The sequence below is a fragment of the Myxine glutinosa genome, chromosome 8, assembly GCF_964187855.1.
Source record: "Myxine glutinosa chromosome 8, kmMyxGlut1.1, whole genome shotgun sequence".
NCBI lineage: Eukaryota > Metazoa > Chordata > Myxini > Myxiniformes > Myxinidae > Myxine > Myxine glutinosa.
Genome location: NC_136268.1, coordinates 81,334,730 through 81,348,625, shown reverse-complemented (window position 1 = coordinate 81,348,625; position 13,896 = coordinate 81,334,730). Strand labels below are relative to the sequence as shown.

Genomic DNA, 13,896 nt, shown 5'->3' with positions numbered 1-13,896 from the left:
CTGCCTCACACCTTGCTCAGGTTGACACCATGGAAACCGAGGCCTTCAAGGTCATTGGAATCTCCTGTGCTGAAGCTGAATCTATGGACCTTTCACTTTCACATTGCAGACCGCTTCCACCACCTCCATTCTGGTCTTGCACACTCTGCTGTTTCTGTGCTTTATCCCAACCCCCTCCTTCGCCCCGAGGCAAGATGCACACTGTCCAACATCAACCCCTTCTGGTGAAAGTAACTAAATCCAGGATTGCTGCTCACCTCCACTCATTCATTCCTCCATTTTCCCACCTGTGAAACCAACCTCCACATTCTCTTCAATCCCTCCAGGTCTTCAACAGCCTTTCACCACCATCTCAGATTGTCCCAAATCCAAAGCCATGTTCTTTTCTACCCTCGTTAACCCTCCCTACCCCGAAACTCCCCACCTTCGAAATTTCAAGTTTTCCTTCTTGAGAGTTTCCTTTTGTATCCATCTTGTCCACCCCATGCGTCCTTTCCTGCCCCCCATTCCTCCCCACACCCATTGTTTGTCCAAGTCTGCCTCTATCTTGTCCTTCCCCTCTGCTGTTGGTGCACCCCCCCCCCCCTATCTACTTTTCCTTTTGTCCTGTTACATGCTAATTCATTCTATGTACTCACTTTTCTGCAAGCCTCGACTCTGTATACAAAAATAATAACTCTCGATGTTAAACAAGTCGGTTTTTATTGACATGCTGCTTTAAAAAAATGTTTTATCGCAGGCCAAAGCAGCAGAAATCAAAAAGCATTTCAAAGGTACCCAATGCGCTTGACGTCAGAAAGAAGGCAAATGATGGGGAAGAATTACCAGTCTTGACTATCGCACCTGCTGGCTTGGAAACCAGAAGGATAAAAGGTTAACACAAGAAGACAACTTGAAGGACATTGTGTGCTTTCATACAAATAATACTATACTTGCTTGGCTTGTCTTTTCATTATATTAATGTTCCTTTTGTCCGATACCTCGTTGCCTTGAACAGCAAGAGAGGTAGATCTGTTTCAGCCACTGGATCTTGAAGGGGGAGCTGTGAGAAAGAATGATCCTCTACTACTCCCTTCTGCCAGTTATGTCTTCACACCATCACTTATCCCAGATTCAGTTGTGAAAGAAAATGATGCTGACCTTTTCAGGTGATCCTCTGGGCCTGGTTCATTACCAATTTATTATTATTTTTATTCTCAAGCCATATCCTCAATTACTACAGATCTTACCAACAACAACATGCATTTTAAGGCCATTTTCCCTGCTAGAGCGGGGGTTAGCCTTGCGGGCCCCATGACGATCTTCTCCATCTTGCCCAATTTTCTGCATCTCTCCTTGTTAACCCCCTTGCCCGCATTTCTTCTTCCACCATCTTTAGCCAAGTCTTTCTCGGTCTTCCCCGTCCTCTACTTCCTTCTACATTCATTTCCATCACTTCCATCACAACGAGTCACTTTCATCCTTCCTCAACACATGACCAAACCATCTCAACCTGTTCCTCTTCACAGCATCAATCACAGGCTCTATTCCCATCATTTTTCGCAATTCATCATTTGTCTTCCTCTCTCTCAACGATACTCTGCACATCCATCGAACCATTCGCATTTCCACCCTAAACAGAACCATACAGATCTTACCGATATAACATATTTGCATTCATTTCAATATTGCAACATTTGTTGTATTGACTATTGCAGATTATATCAGGGTGGGCCATTTATTTATTCCCGGTTTTGAACCTCTGTAATTTTGTTGCTAAAAAATGAAATGGAACATAGTATTTACAGGATATATGTACATATTTAATTTTTTTCGTGGTAAAAATTTTATTGAATTCAGAAGTGTACAAAATGAGTTATTAATTTCGATGTGATTTCCATCACTTCCAAGCAGGGTGTGCATCCTTTCGCGATACCCCAAGACCATTTTCTGGCGCAGTCCGACTGCAATTTCTTTGATGAATGCTCACTGTTTGAGTTTTCGTAAACCTCGCCCTTAAGAAAAGCCCAACAATAAAAAAAATCGCACTTCCCACTGGGATCTCCAGGTCTGAGAATGGCTCAGCGACACTTTTTCCAACTGGTGGATGGGTCGTGGTTTGCCCAATACGCCCTTTCTTGTTCTCCAGACCTCACCCCATGCAATTTCTTCTTGGGGTTTTCTTAAGGGCGAGGTTCACACAGCAGGACCAGCGAACATACAATACCTGAAAGAGTGCATTCAAGCAGTTTTTGGATAAATTATGGTCCGAATGCGACAGAAAATGGTCTTGAAGTAAGTATCGTGAAAGGATGCTCACACGCTGCTTGAAAATTATTGAAATCACTTTGAAATTAATAACTAATTTTGTACACTTATTTAATTTTTTTTTGTAATTTTTGTGCTTGCTCAAATTAAATTAAATACTTTATCACAAAAACTTGAAATATATACCTATATCCTGCAAATATTTTGTTTGATTTCGTTTCTTAACAACATATTTACAGGGGTTCAAAATGGGGGATAGATAAATGGCCCACCCTGTATTATAATCAAATTGAAATTGAGGTATCCTTACTGCTACGGTGATTCAAAACAAATGGCCATTTTGATCCGGACGAACATTTAATGTCTGACACACAACCAAACTCTGAAGTTGCCACGACAGCGAGGTGACAAACTTGCAGCTGAGGAGGTTATATTTTAACATGTAGATCTCAAGTTCAAATGCAACACTGGGAGCTTGGATGCACGAGGAGGATATTTTGCCTGTCAAGCCTGTGTTCGATTAATTGGTATTGGTACATTACACTGCAGATGCCCACAGGGGGTGGTGGTGAGCACTCCTCCCTTGCCAGGTTGCATTTCAGCTATAGAACTGCATCTGAAAAAAAAACAAATGTATGTACGTAAATATCTATATATATATATATCTGTGCAGTGTCTGTCTTGTTGTGTCTTGTCTTGTCACTGAACTACACCCTCAAACTTTTGTGAAATCGTTCCAAACTTCTGGTATGCACATATCTCTCCCGTCGGTATGTCCTAAGGGTATTATTTTTGAAAAATTTCCAATTTTTTATTTATTTATTTTTGGAATTTTTTGGGGAATTTTTTTTTTTTCAACTTCGATTGTTTATAAAATGTGATATCACGTGTATTACAAATGCATTTGTGCAAAATAATTGTTTGAATTATGATTGGTTTAAGCCATGACAAAACGGCAACTCGGGTACAGTCATTTATCTATATATCTACACATCTGCGCAGTATCTGTGTTGTCACTTAACGACTCCCTCAAACTTTTGTTTCCGTGGTTGTGAAGTGTTTCTTATAACGTTGTGGTGGTTTTGAATCACGTGGTGGTGAGGTATTTTGAATTATGTGGTGGTGAGGTATTTTGAATTATGTGGTGGTGAGGTGTTTTTAAATGATGTGGTGGTGAGGTGTTTTTAAATGATGTGGTGGTGAGGTGTTTTTAAATGATGTGGTGGTGAGGTGTTTTTAAATGATGTGGTGGTGAGGTGTTTTTAAATGATGTGGTGGTGAGGTGTTTTTAAATCACATGGTGGTGAGGTGTTTTGAATTACGTGGTGGTGAGGTGTTTTGAATTACGTGGTGGTGAGGTGTTTTGGATTAGTTGGTCATGCGGTGTTTTGAATTACGTGGTGGTAAGGCGTTTTGAATTACTTGATGGTGAGGTTTTTAATTTCGTGGTGGTGAGGTGTTTTTATTACGTGTTTTATGGCTGTGAGGTGTTTTCAATTTCGTGGTGGTGAGGTGTTTTCAATTTCGTGGTGGTGAGGTGTTTTTATTACGTGTTTTATGGCTGTGAGGTGTTTTAAATTACTTGGTGGTGAGGTGTTTTAAATTACTTGGTGGTGAGGTGTTTTGAATTACCTGGTGGTGAGGTGTTTTGAATTACTTGGTGGTGAGGTGTTTTGAATTACGTGGTGGTGAGGTGTAATCGTCCCAAACTTCCAGTCTGCACCTACCCCTCCCCTATGTATGTGCAGAGGGGTTCTTTCTTGAAAAAAAAAACATTCAACCTAAATCTTCAACCTAAATTGCCTATAAAAATGTAATATCACAAACACAACAAATACATTTGTGCAAAGTAATTGTTTGTATTATGATTGGTGTAAATCATGACAACACAGCAACTCAGGTGCAATCATTAGCCTCAGCTAAAATAAGCCCGTTCCTCAGGGATGTTCCTATATGTGAGTTTGATTGTTCCTTGTAAGTTTCCAACCCTCTGGCCCAATTTCCCTGAAATTTGTTGTACCTAATTATTTTCACACTCGGAAGGTCAACGTTAAAATGAAAACTTTCATTTTTAACTTAAATGTTAAAACATGGAGTAACAATATTTTTGCCAATCCACTGTTTTATATCGGGTGTCCCTCTTGGTTCGGGAGAGAGGGGTAAGCTTGGCTTTCTGACAGTGATTGTCTGTTGGGAATGGGAGCACTTGCATTTAAATATATATATATATATATATATATTCCGAATGGAAAGTAATAGACAAAGGGTCCGCGGTCTTTGTGGGACTACACTGAGTGTAAAGAGTGGTTGCAAGCTCCTGTACAACCTTCAACAAGGAAATGAGGACATTTTGCCCATCATTGCCATGTTGCATTCCAGAGTTAATTTTTTGCTCCAGCTTTAAACAACAATCTTCCTGATATTTACAAAAGTCTAAACTAGATGGTATTCATAGAATACTGTACGGAACCCAACGTCGGCCTCTGTTCCCCTTATCGAGGGGGGATTAATCCCCTCGTTTATGACTGACCGACGTGGTACCTGACGCTACACAGCTACCTCCGAAAAGGCAGGTGCGCAGCCCCGCTCGTACCGCGGACAGATGTTAATTGCCGAGCGGTTTTAGCAACCGCGGCACGAACTATTAACAAGAGACTAGACCCGATTCCTAAACATTGGCCAAATCGTGCCACAGGTGTCCAATGAGGGAAATCACAAAGACGACGGATGTAAGGGAAAGAAAGGCAAGGTAGGAAGAACAAATCTAATTTATTATTATTATTTACAAGACCAAAAGAACCAAGGAGAATGGAAAGATAAGAAAATAACGACAGAAAGAGGACGGACCAGAAGGACACAGTGCAACGCTAGCTTACCTATGGCAGTCTTACTTATTAACCCAGGACAGAACAAACAAAAACAGACTCGCATGAATGGGCAATGAAGGCAGGCACGAGTGGCTGGAAAGGGGGGGAGGTTCAGCTCGGACCAGAGGACGATCGGGCCGGGAGGAAGCAGCCGCCGACTCTCCACACTCTCGTTCGTCCGGCGGCGTTGCTTCGCGGCCGCGTGGCGAACTGCCGTTAGAAACTCAACCCCACCCAGCTGCGGTGGATTCAGCGGCGGTGGACTCCTCACTCATCTGCTGTGGGGGCTTCCTTGGTCAGCCGCTCCACTGGACTCTCCGCTCCTCCTCAACTGGACTGGACTTGACTGGGCTTCGGTGCACTGCCAACTCTCTCACGCATCTGCCGTACTCCTCACAAGGCTTGCGCGCACTTTTATTGCGCCTGGGGCGATCAAGCAGCCGGCCTCCAGGACACGCCCATCGGTAAGCTCGCCTCGGCCTTGATTGGTCGCGAGGGCTCACCGATCCCGCCCCTAGAGGAGGCGTTGGCAAGGCCACGCCTTGTTCCTGGTGCTGGCTGACTCCTCCCACCTTCTGCTCCGAGATGACCTCGTGCTCAATGGAGTCTTGCAACGAAAAACACGGTCCCAAAGCAGCAGCGGCGAATGCAGAAAACCGCACGCAGAAAACCACCCAATGCAGTTGGTAATGGCTGACAAAAAGGGGAATGCGGTTGGAAATGGAGGCTTTGGGGAATTTGAAAAGGGATTCTACCTTGTTCCAATTTGATGCAATGCAGTGTCAACTAATGTAAGACAGAACCTTAACCTAATACACAGAATAAGGAGATAACTACAAAAAAAGGAAATCTATGATTTGCTACGTGATTGTATATGGAATAACTAAGGGGACGACCTTTGACCTTTATACACAAACTGGAGGGTGATATTTACAACAAGCTTCATGACACTTACAAACGATAAAAAAAAAACACAACACAATTCTCAAATCCACAACACTGCACCCTCCTCCTCTTAGGCACGTCCCGGGCCTATTAAACGTTTACCTTTAGTGTGGCACGTAGGTGTAGTTCCCTCTACATTTAACCTGACCCTGAGTGTGACAGTTTTAAAACACAAATAAATATGTCCCGCTGCTGCATTGCACCCTATCTAACAGATTTACGCCCACAGCTAACCGAATTGCGGAATTGTCTTCAAACTACAACATGAACGATGGGGGGAGCATTATTTACAGTTGACGCTACTTGTATTTACAAAACTAACCCAGGACCTGTAATTGTTCTTTTTTGGGGGGGGGGGGGGGGGGAGACAGCTTGCCCAGCATCGACGCACCATAAAGCACCAAAAACGCACCAAAACACCATAAAGCACCAATCAGTGCACAGTCACCACAGTTCATAATAAAAATAACCAAACAAACCCCTGGTGGTGTTCTTGCTCTTCGGCTCCCTCTGCTGGCCAATGTTCTTCCTGATGTCTTTCTTCATCTTCTTACTGGCGGCCTATTTGGACATAATAAAATGAAATGCACAAAACGTGTCAGTTTTTATTTATGGCCCACAGGGACCGACTATGAGTGGTTCACCTGTATGGCATAGGTGCCATGCTACGAAGGTCTGCCAGCAAGATCTCGGGCCATCATGGCCGGTTCCAGCAGAGGGGCCATGCCCCAACCCGTGGGGTCCATGAGTGGTGCTCAGCCACAGACATGTGGTCCATAAGTGGTGCGTGGATGCAGGCAGCTGGTTGCAAGGATTCGGGCACACAATGGCGGACTCCCGCACGCTCCCCTCGGTGCCCAGAGCAGCACAGTCCTCGGGTGGGAGACGGGGGGGGGGGGGGGGGTAGAAGACAGGTGAGTGAGGGGTAAGGTCACAAGGGTACACATCAAACAAGGCAATGCAAGACTAGGTGCGTACGGAGAGCGAAGTGAGAAAGCTCGTCCCTACCGTACGTCACCCCCCCTGTTACCTACTCTACCCTTGCCCTTACCCCATATGTACAAAAATCTACACATTTACAAATTTGTCACTACTGTCTCGTCTCCCCTATATTTCCCCGATACCAAATTCGTCCCAACAATCCCTCTAACCAAATTTGCCATCACCCAATTCATCATCAACCCTCATAAGGAGGGAGAGATGGAACAACAAAGCACAATGTCACACCCACGTCATGATGCATCTCACATTTCAAACATTTGCACAAAAAATAATAAAAACCAACAAACCATGGCATGGTGTGGAGCTCTGTCACCTCAGGTGAGTGGATGTAGATGGTGCGAGAAGATTCTTAATCCTAACTATCTTCTAAATGACATTAACTCACTTTACACTACCCGGGGTCTTTCCCTGCCAATCCATTGGCCAACTTACTCTATGCGGTTTTAAGAACCAAATTCCCATTGACCAAACTGTGGTGCTTCATCAATTTGGGGTCTCACTCCCCCGACTCAACTCCCTGTGCCTTTGCACAATTTCCGGGCTGAGTCGTGGAGCTCTCCGAGCAGGTCTACCCACCTGCACACCTCCACCACTGTAGTTGCCTCCGAGCTTACCTGCTCCTCACCCTACCTATCTAACTGGGGAAGGCCCTCCTTGGCGCTTACCCCACTCAGTGCCCTCTCTGGCACTGGGCTACCCAGGTCCGTCCTCCGGATCCTTGGGCCCCATCCACAACTCTAACGGCTCCCAGGGCCCACCTGCGGCCTCACCTGGCCGACATCCTCACAGTGGTGGAGTGCCCATTCAACTACACATACTAACAGGCCACACGCCCAGCCATTCCCACGTCACTAATGCACCCATCCAAACACCAATCTTCCACCACGCACCACAGATGCCAATATCCAACCACAATTTACCTGTACCCTCTACCTAACGCTTAAACTACCCTCCCCGGGTATTCGTGATGGGGTCCATCCTCCTTTCCCCCATCCACACCTTCGCACCATCCACTCCACTCCACAGTTTCCACCATACTCACTCCACGACCATCCATTCCATACTCCATATATTCCATACTCCATGTATTCCACACAACCATTCTCCATACACCTGCATTTGCACACCTGTGCCATCACACCTGGTGCTTCCTACACCCTCCTTCCTCCCTGGACCATTTGGTCAACACAACACACAATCACCACTACTCAGTCATACACTGCTCCATACACCTGTTCGATCCTCAAACACTCGGCATCATCTGATCTAACTACTCCCCTCTGAAACTCGTGCTTCCCAGTCGCCCCTTACATTATTGCGCTCCCTCGTCATTATAATCCAACTACCCTCTCTATGTCCCCACTACCTGTCCAATGTTGCTACTTAACCTTACCGTTACCTATGGTCATCTTCTCTAGATCCCTATCATTTTATCCTAACCCTCCCGGGCTAGTTTTCACTGCCAAACCCCATAAACCTATAGCTCCTTTGCCCCGTTTGTGAGAGATGACAGAGTTGCCATCCCATCACATCGGGTACCTTTCACTACAAATTTTGCTCATCCAATTCCTGCAAATCAAAAATTTCCAATCACAAATTCCCTACTGCTACCACCCTCACACGTCTACTCACTTGAGCCTCTCGGTGCGCCAATTCCTTTCCAAAGCTCGGCTTCGCAAAGCCGAGCAATGAATGCGGGTGGTTTGTTGCCGGCGGTTGGATTCGTCCGGCATTTGGTGCAGGGAAGGTTTACTCGGGCCGAGATTCCACGCACCATCTCGGCACGGAGCCGTCCGATGGCCTGATCTCGCCCTGCCGGGACGTCTCAACCACAAGGGGTCGTCGTGCCGACCCTTCCTCGAACCGGGCCGCCCGCTCCGCTTAGTGGAACACGGACGCGACCGTTCGGAGCGAGGCCCGGCGTGGATCCCGTATGGCGGTTCCTTTGAAACCGCCGTGGTTACGATCCCCGCTGGTCACCGCGGCACACAATGCCCGGCACGAACCGAGGGCTCGCTTCGGCTATAAGTCGATATAACCGCTATCCCGTTTAACGTCGATGCTTCACCTGCAGGCTCACACGCATATGCAACCCCTTTCATCCTCACCGAGCTCGGCGCTCCAACGCCGCCCGTACACCCTGCGTACTTTGTCGCAGCACTCGTTCTTGTCCCGCTCACAGACTTCGTCACACACCTGACCACCGCACACCTTAGCACACACTCGTCATTCGCACACCTCACCAACACACCTCTTTGCGCCCCCTCCTCGGTCACATCCCCAGTGACAACCACGGGTGTGCACTCACTTGCACACCCAATCACGTGCTTTACTACTAACTCCAGTGTGCATTCCCACACGCGCTCGACCATTCCAGGTGTGCATCCTTCCATTCCAGGTGTACATCCTCTTTCACCTGCTACAACCAACTCGTGCTCCGTGTCACTCTCACTACTTTCACCACCACACTCGGTCGCGCATTCACCCTTACTCTTGACAGCGCACTCTGTACTCATGCACTCCTCTGTTGCACTCATTTCTCGTGCATCCTCTTGCACACACTCTCCTGTTACGTCCTCCGTAACACTCACCACAGGTGTGCACTCTTTTGTTACATCCTCTGTAACACTCCCCACCGCGCGCTTCCATGTGCCCCCCCCTGCACACGCGCTACGACCAACTCACTCTCGATAGCACACTCACTCCTCGGCACGCACTTTTTCCTCACACACCCCATAGTCGGACATCCTTGCACACCTCCTTTCTCCATACCCTCCGGACCAGTCATACACCTCACCATTGGTCCCTCACGAACACCCGGGTCTACACCACCCCCCAAGCCGACTGAATCTCCCCTCACACCATATACATTTCCGAGTATAACGCCACTCACCTCGGCACCTCGTCGTCGCGCCTCCTCCACCACCTGCAAACTCTTTATTTGGTTAGCAAGCACATCATCATGATTTGAGCACAGACCTTGCACATATTCCATCACTTCCTCCTTTATCTCCTTCTTAGTTTCCCTCTGTCTCTTCTTAATTTCACTCACCCCCTCTTCCACTTCCTCTAATTTCTCCTTTACCTCCTTCATTTCCCTGTGCGCCCCCTCGATCTCTTCCTCTAATGCCACCTTGACCGTTTATATGTGCGTCCTCACCTCCCGTTCTTTTGTCTCCATTGCCTCCGTCACCTCGTCCAACCTCTTTGTCAATCCCTCATGTACCATCTGACATTCCCTCTTTGTCGCGATAAGTTCCTTCTTGATGTCTTTCTGCGTCGCCTTTAACCCCCCGATTATCGCAGTGTTCTTCTCCACTTGATCCACTAATTCCCTCTGTCCCACTGTCAGCTGTTCCACTCCCCTCGTTAAATCTTTTTTGCCCCCCTGTAACCTAGCCGTACTAGTTCTCACCTCTTTCTCCATACGCTCCTCACCTCACTTTACCTCCTCGCGTACCCCCGAGACCTCCTCGCCCACACCTCGTCTTATCTCCTCCCCCCATCTCCTCCCCCCATCTCCTCCCCCCCCATCTCCTCCCCCCCCATCTCCTCCCCCCCCATCTCTTCCCCCCCCATCTCCTCCCCCCCCATCTCCTCCCCCCCCATCTCCTCCCCCCCCATCTCTTCCCCCCCCATCTCCTCCCCCCCCCCATCTCCTCCCCCCCCATCTCCTCCCCCCCCATCTCCTTCCCCCCCATCTCCTCCCCCCCCATCTCCTTCCCCCCCATCTCCTCCCCCCCCATCTCCTTCCCCCCCATCTCCTCCCCCCCATCTCCTTCCCCCCCATCTCCTCCCCCCCCCCATCTCCTCCCCCCCCCATCTCCTCCCTCCCCATCTCCTCCCCCCCCATCTCCTCCCCTCCCATCTCTTTGGTAGATGCTGCCCTCATCTGTTCCAATTCATTCCTCTGAGCATCCAATTTACCTTCCAACCCGGTTTTCACCTCCTCTATCTGCTCTCCCATTTGTTTAATTTCCCAGGCGGATTGCTCCCCTATTGCCCGCAATTTGTCTTCCATCCTGTTTTCTAGCCCCGCTAACCCATTCTTCACCCCTTTTATCCCGTTGTCTAACCCCTCAAATTTATTGTCTAACCCCTCAAATTTATTGTACAACCCCTTAAAATTATTGTCTAACCTCAAATTGATTGTTCAACCCCTTAAAATTATTGTCTAACCCCTCAAATTTATTGTTCAACCCCTTAAAATTATTGTCTAACCCCTCAAATTTATTGTCCATATTGTTTAACCCGTCTCTTAATTGCTCACTATTAGCCCTCATTCTGTTTTCCAAACCTCCGATTTGGTTTCCCAATTGCTCACTATTCTTGGCCATAAGGGCCTCCATTTGCACCATAAAAAGGATTAAATCCACCGGTGCTGCTACGGTCACGGGCGCGGCTAAATTTGGTGCCGCTGCAACCACGTGCGCGAGGGTGCCATTTTGTGCTCCTGAAACCCCCTCAACCACCTCACCATTTCTCTCCTCCTCCATTTCTTCCCTCTGGTCCTGGGTTACCCCTAACCCCTCTTCTAATTCCCCCACCGGCATCCTGTCGCCTTGATCATCCATGGCGCGATTTTCAAATTTGGGATTTTAAAAATTGAATTTCGGCCGCTCGAAATTTTGAGCGCGCTATTCGCGCTTCAGGTCCGAATCCGACACTCCTGACACCAATTGTTACGGAACCCAACGTCGGCCTCTGTTCCCCTTATCGAGGGGGGATTAATCCCCTCGTTTATGACTGACCGACGTGGTCCCTGACGCTACACAGCTACCTCTGAAAAGGCAGGTGCGCAGCCCCGCTCGTACCGCGGACAGATGTTAATTGCCGAGCGGTTTTAGCAACCGCGGCACAAACCATTAACAAGAGACTAGACCCGATTCCTAAACGTTGGCCAAATCGTGCCACAGGTGTCCAATGAGGGAAATCACAAAGACGACGGATGTAAGGGAAAGAAAGGCAAGGTAGGAAGAACAAATCTAATTTAATATTATTATTTACAAGACCAAAATAACCAAGGAGAATGGAAGGATAAGAAAATAACGACAGAAAGAGGGACGGACCAGAAGGACACAGTGCAACGCTAGCTTACCTATGGCAGTCTTACTTATTAACCCAGGACAGAACAAACAAAGACAGACTCACACGAATGGGCAATGAAGGCAGGCACGAGTGGCTGGAAAGAGGGGGAGGTTCAGCTCGGACCACAGGACGATCGGGCCGGGAGGGAGCAGCCGCCGACTCTCCACACTCTCGTTCGTCCGGTGGCGTTGCTTCGCGGCCACGGGTCAAACTGCCGTTAGAAACTCAACCCCACCCAGCTGCGGTGGATTCAGCGGCGGTGGACTCCTCACTCATCTGCTGTGGGGGCTTCCTTGGTCAGCCGCTCCACTGGACTCTCCGCTCCTCCTCAACTGGACTGGACTTGACTGGGCTTCGGTGCACTGCCAACTCTCTCACGCATCTGCCGTCCTCCTCACAAGGCTTGCGTGTGCTTTTATTGCGCCTGGGGCGATCAAGCCGCCAGCCTCCAGGACACGCCCATCGGTGAGCTCGCCTCGGCCTTGATTGGTCGCGAGGGCTCACCGATCCCGCCCCTAGAGGAGGCGTTGGCAAGGCCACGCCTTGTTTCTGGCGCTGGGCTGACTCCTCCCACCTTCTGCTCCGAGATGACCTCGTGCTCAATGGAGTCTTGCAGCGAAAAACACGGTCCCAAAGCAGTAGCGGCGAATGCAGAAAACCGCACGCAGAAAACCGCCCCAATGCAGTTGGTAATGGCTGACAAAAAGGGGAATGCGGTTGGAAATGGAGGCTTTGGGGAATTGAGGAAGGTCATAATTAAAGAACCAATGACGTCACCGTTAACAACACTTATTCCCCATGCGGAGTTCTTTACAATGAGCCATCTTAAAAAAATTTGTATGGAGCGTTTTCAGATATAGAGGTGCGAGGTTTTTCCAAGATTGCGCCTGTAACTACGTGACCTATGACGTCATAATTATCACTAAAATTCTACAGGAGGCGCTCCTGTGGTGAAAATTTCGTGTCAATCGGACTAGCAATTGCAGAGAAAAATATATTAATACTGATCAGATCAAGAGTTGTATACTTGTCGAATTATGATGTCATTAAGGGTGTAGTACTGGTGAACTTTCCAATATGCCTCTTTTTAAAAAAACTATGTTTTTACGGTTTAGATTCATACGTATTGTATAAACTCATTCAGTATTTCCTTTAAAATATCTAATGTTATCTTTACACGCAATTTACAAGAAATATAATATTTTGCATGAAATTTGTTATAACTTTAATTTGCATCATTCTTTTGGGCTGAAATTTGGACAGGATAGTCAGAATATCACTTCCTTTAAAATGATGAAGGCTTTTGTTTATAGGAGTAGCCATTGTGGATTTATTGAAGGACAACCAAGTTTTATCTGGTAATTGGCATAATTAGCTAATTAGTGAACATTTGACATTTCACAAAATCCTCTCATCAGGTAGTAGAGTAACACATGTCTAATACATGTACCAAGTTTTGTGTGAAAAGAATGAGTGGTGACATAGAAGATAGAAGTAGAAATGTGTTCTTTGTTTTTCCTTGTTTTTTATTGACGGTCTAATTTATGCAAATTATATGCTTGTAATATGACAAAGAAGCGTTGAAACTGGTCTGAGTTAAAGCCAAGATTATATCTTTCAAGAAAAACTGAAAATTATATTAACTTGACTTTGTTTTTGTGTAAAGGCCTCTCAAAGGTACCAGATGTAGTTTTCTCAATTTTTCACCAGTCCTACACCCTTAAAGTACCAATGATATCATCATTAA

The 13,896-nt window shown here is 47.1% G+C and overlaps 1 protein-coding gene across 1 annotated transcript in view; it reads left to right on the top strand.

The window, feature by feature from the left end:
• HS1BP3 (HCLS1 binding protein 3) overlaps positions 1–13,896 on the top strand; it is a 35,017-nt gene that overhangs the window by 16,266 nt on the left and 4,855 nt on the right. The window contains exons 5-6 of the mRNA XM_068124712.2: positions 740–873; positions 998–1,148. Coding sequence (XP_067980813.2) covers positions 740–873; positions 998–1,148 — 285 coding nt within the window. The remainder of the gene's footprint in view (positions 1–739; positions 874–997; positions 1,149–13,896) is intronic.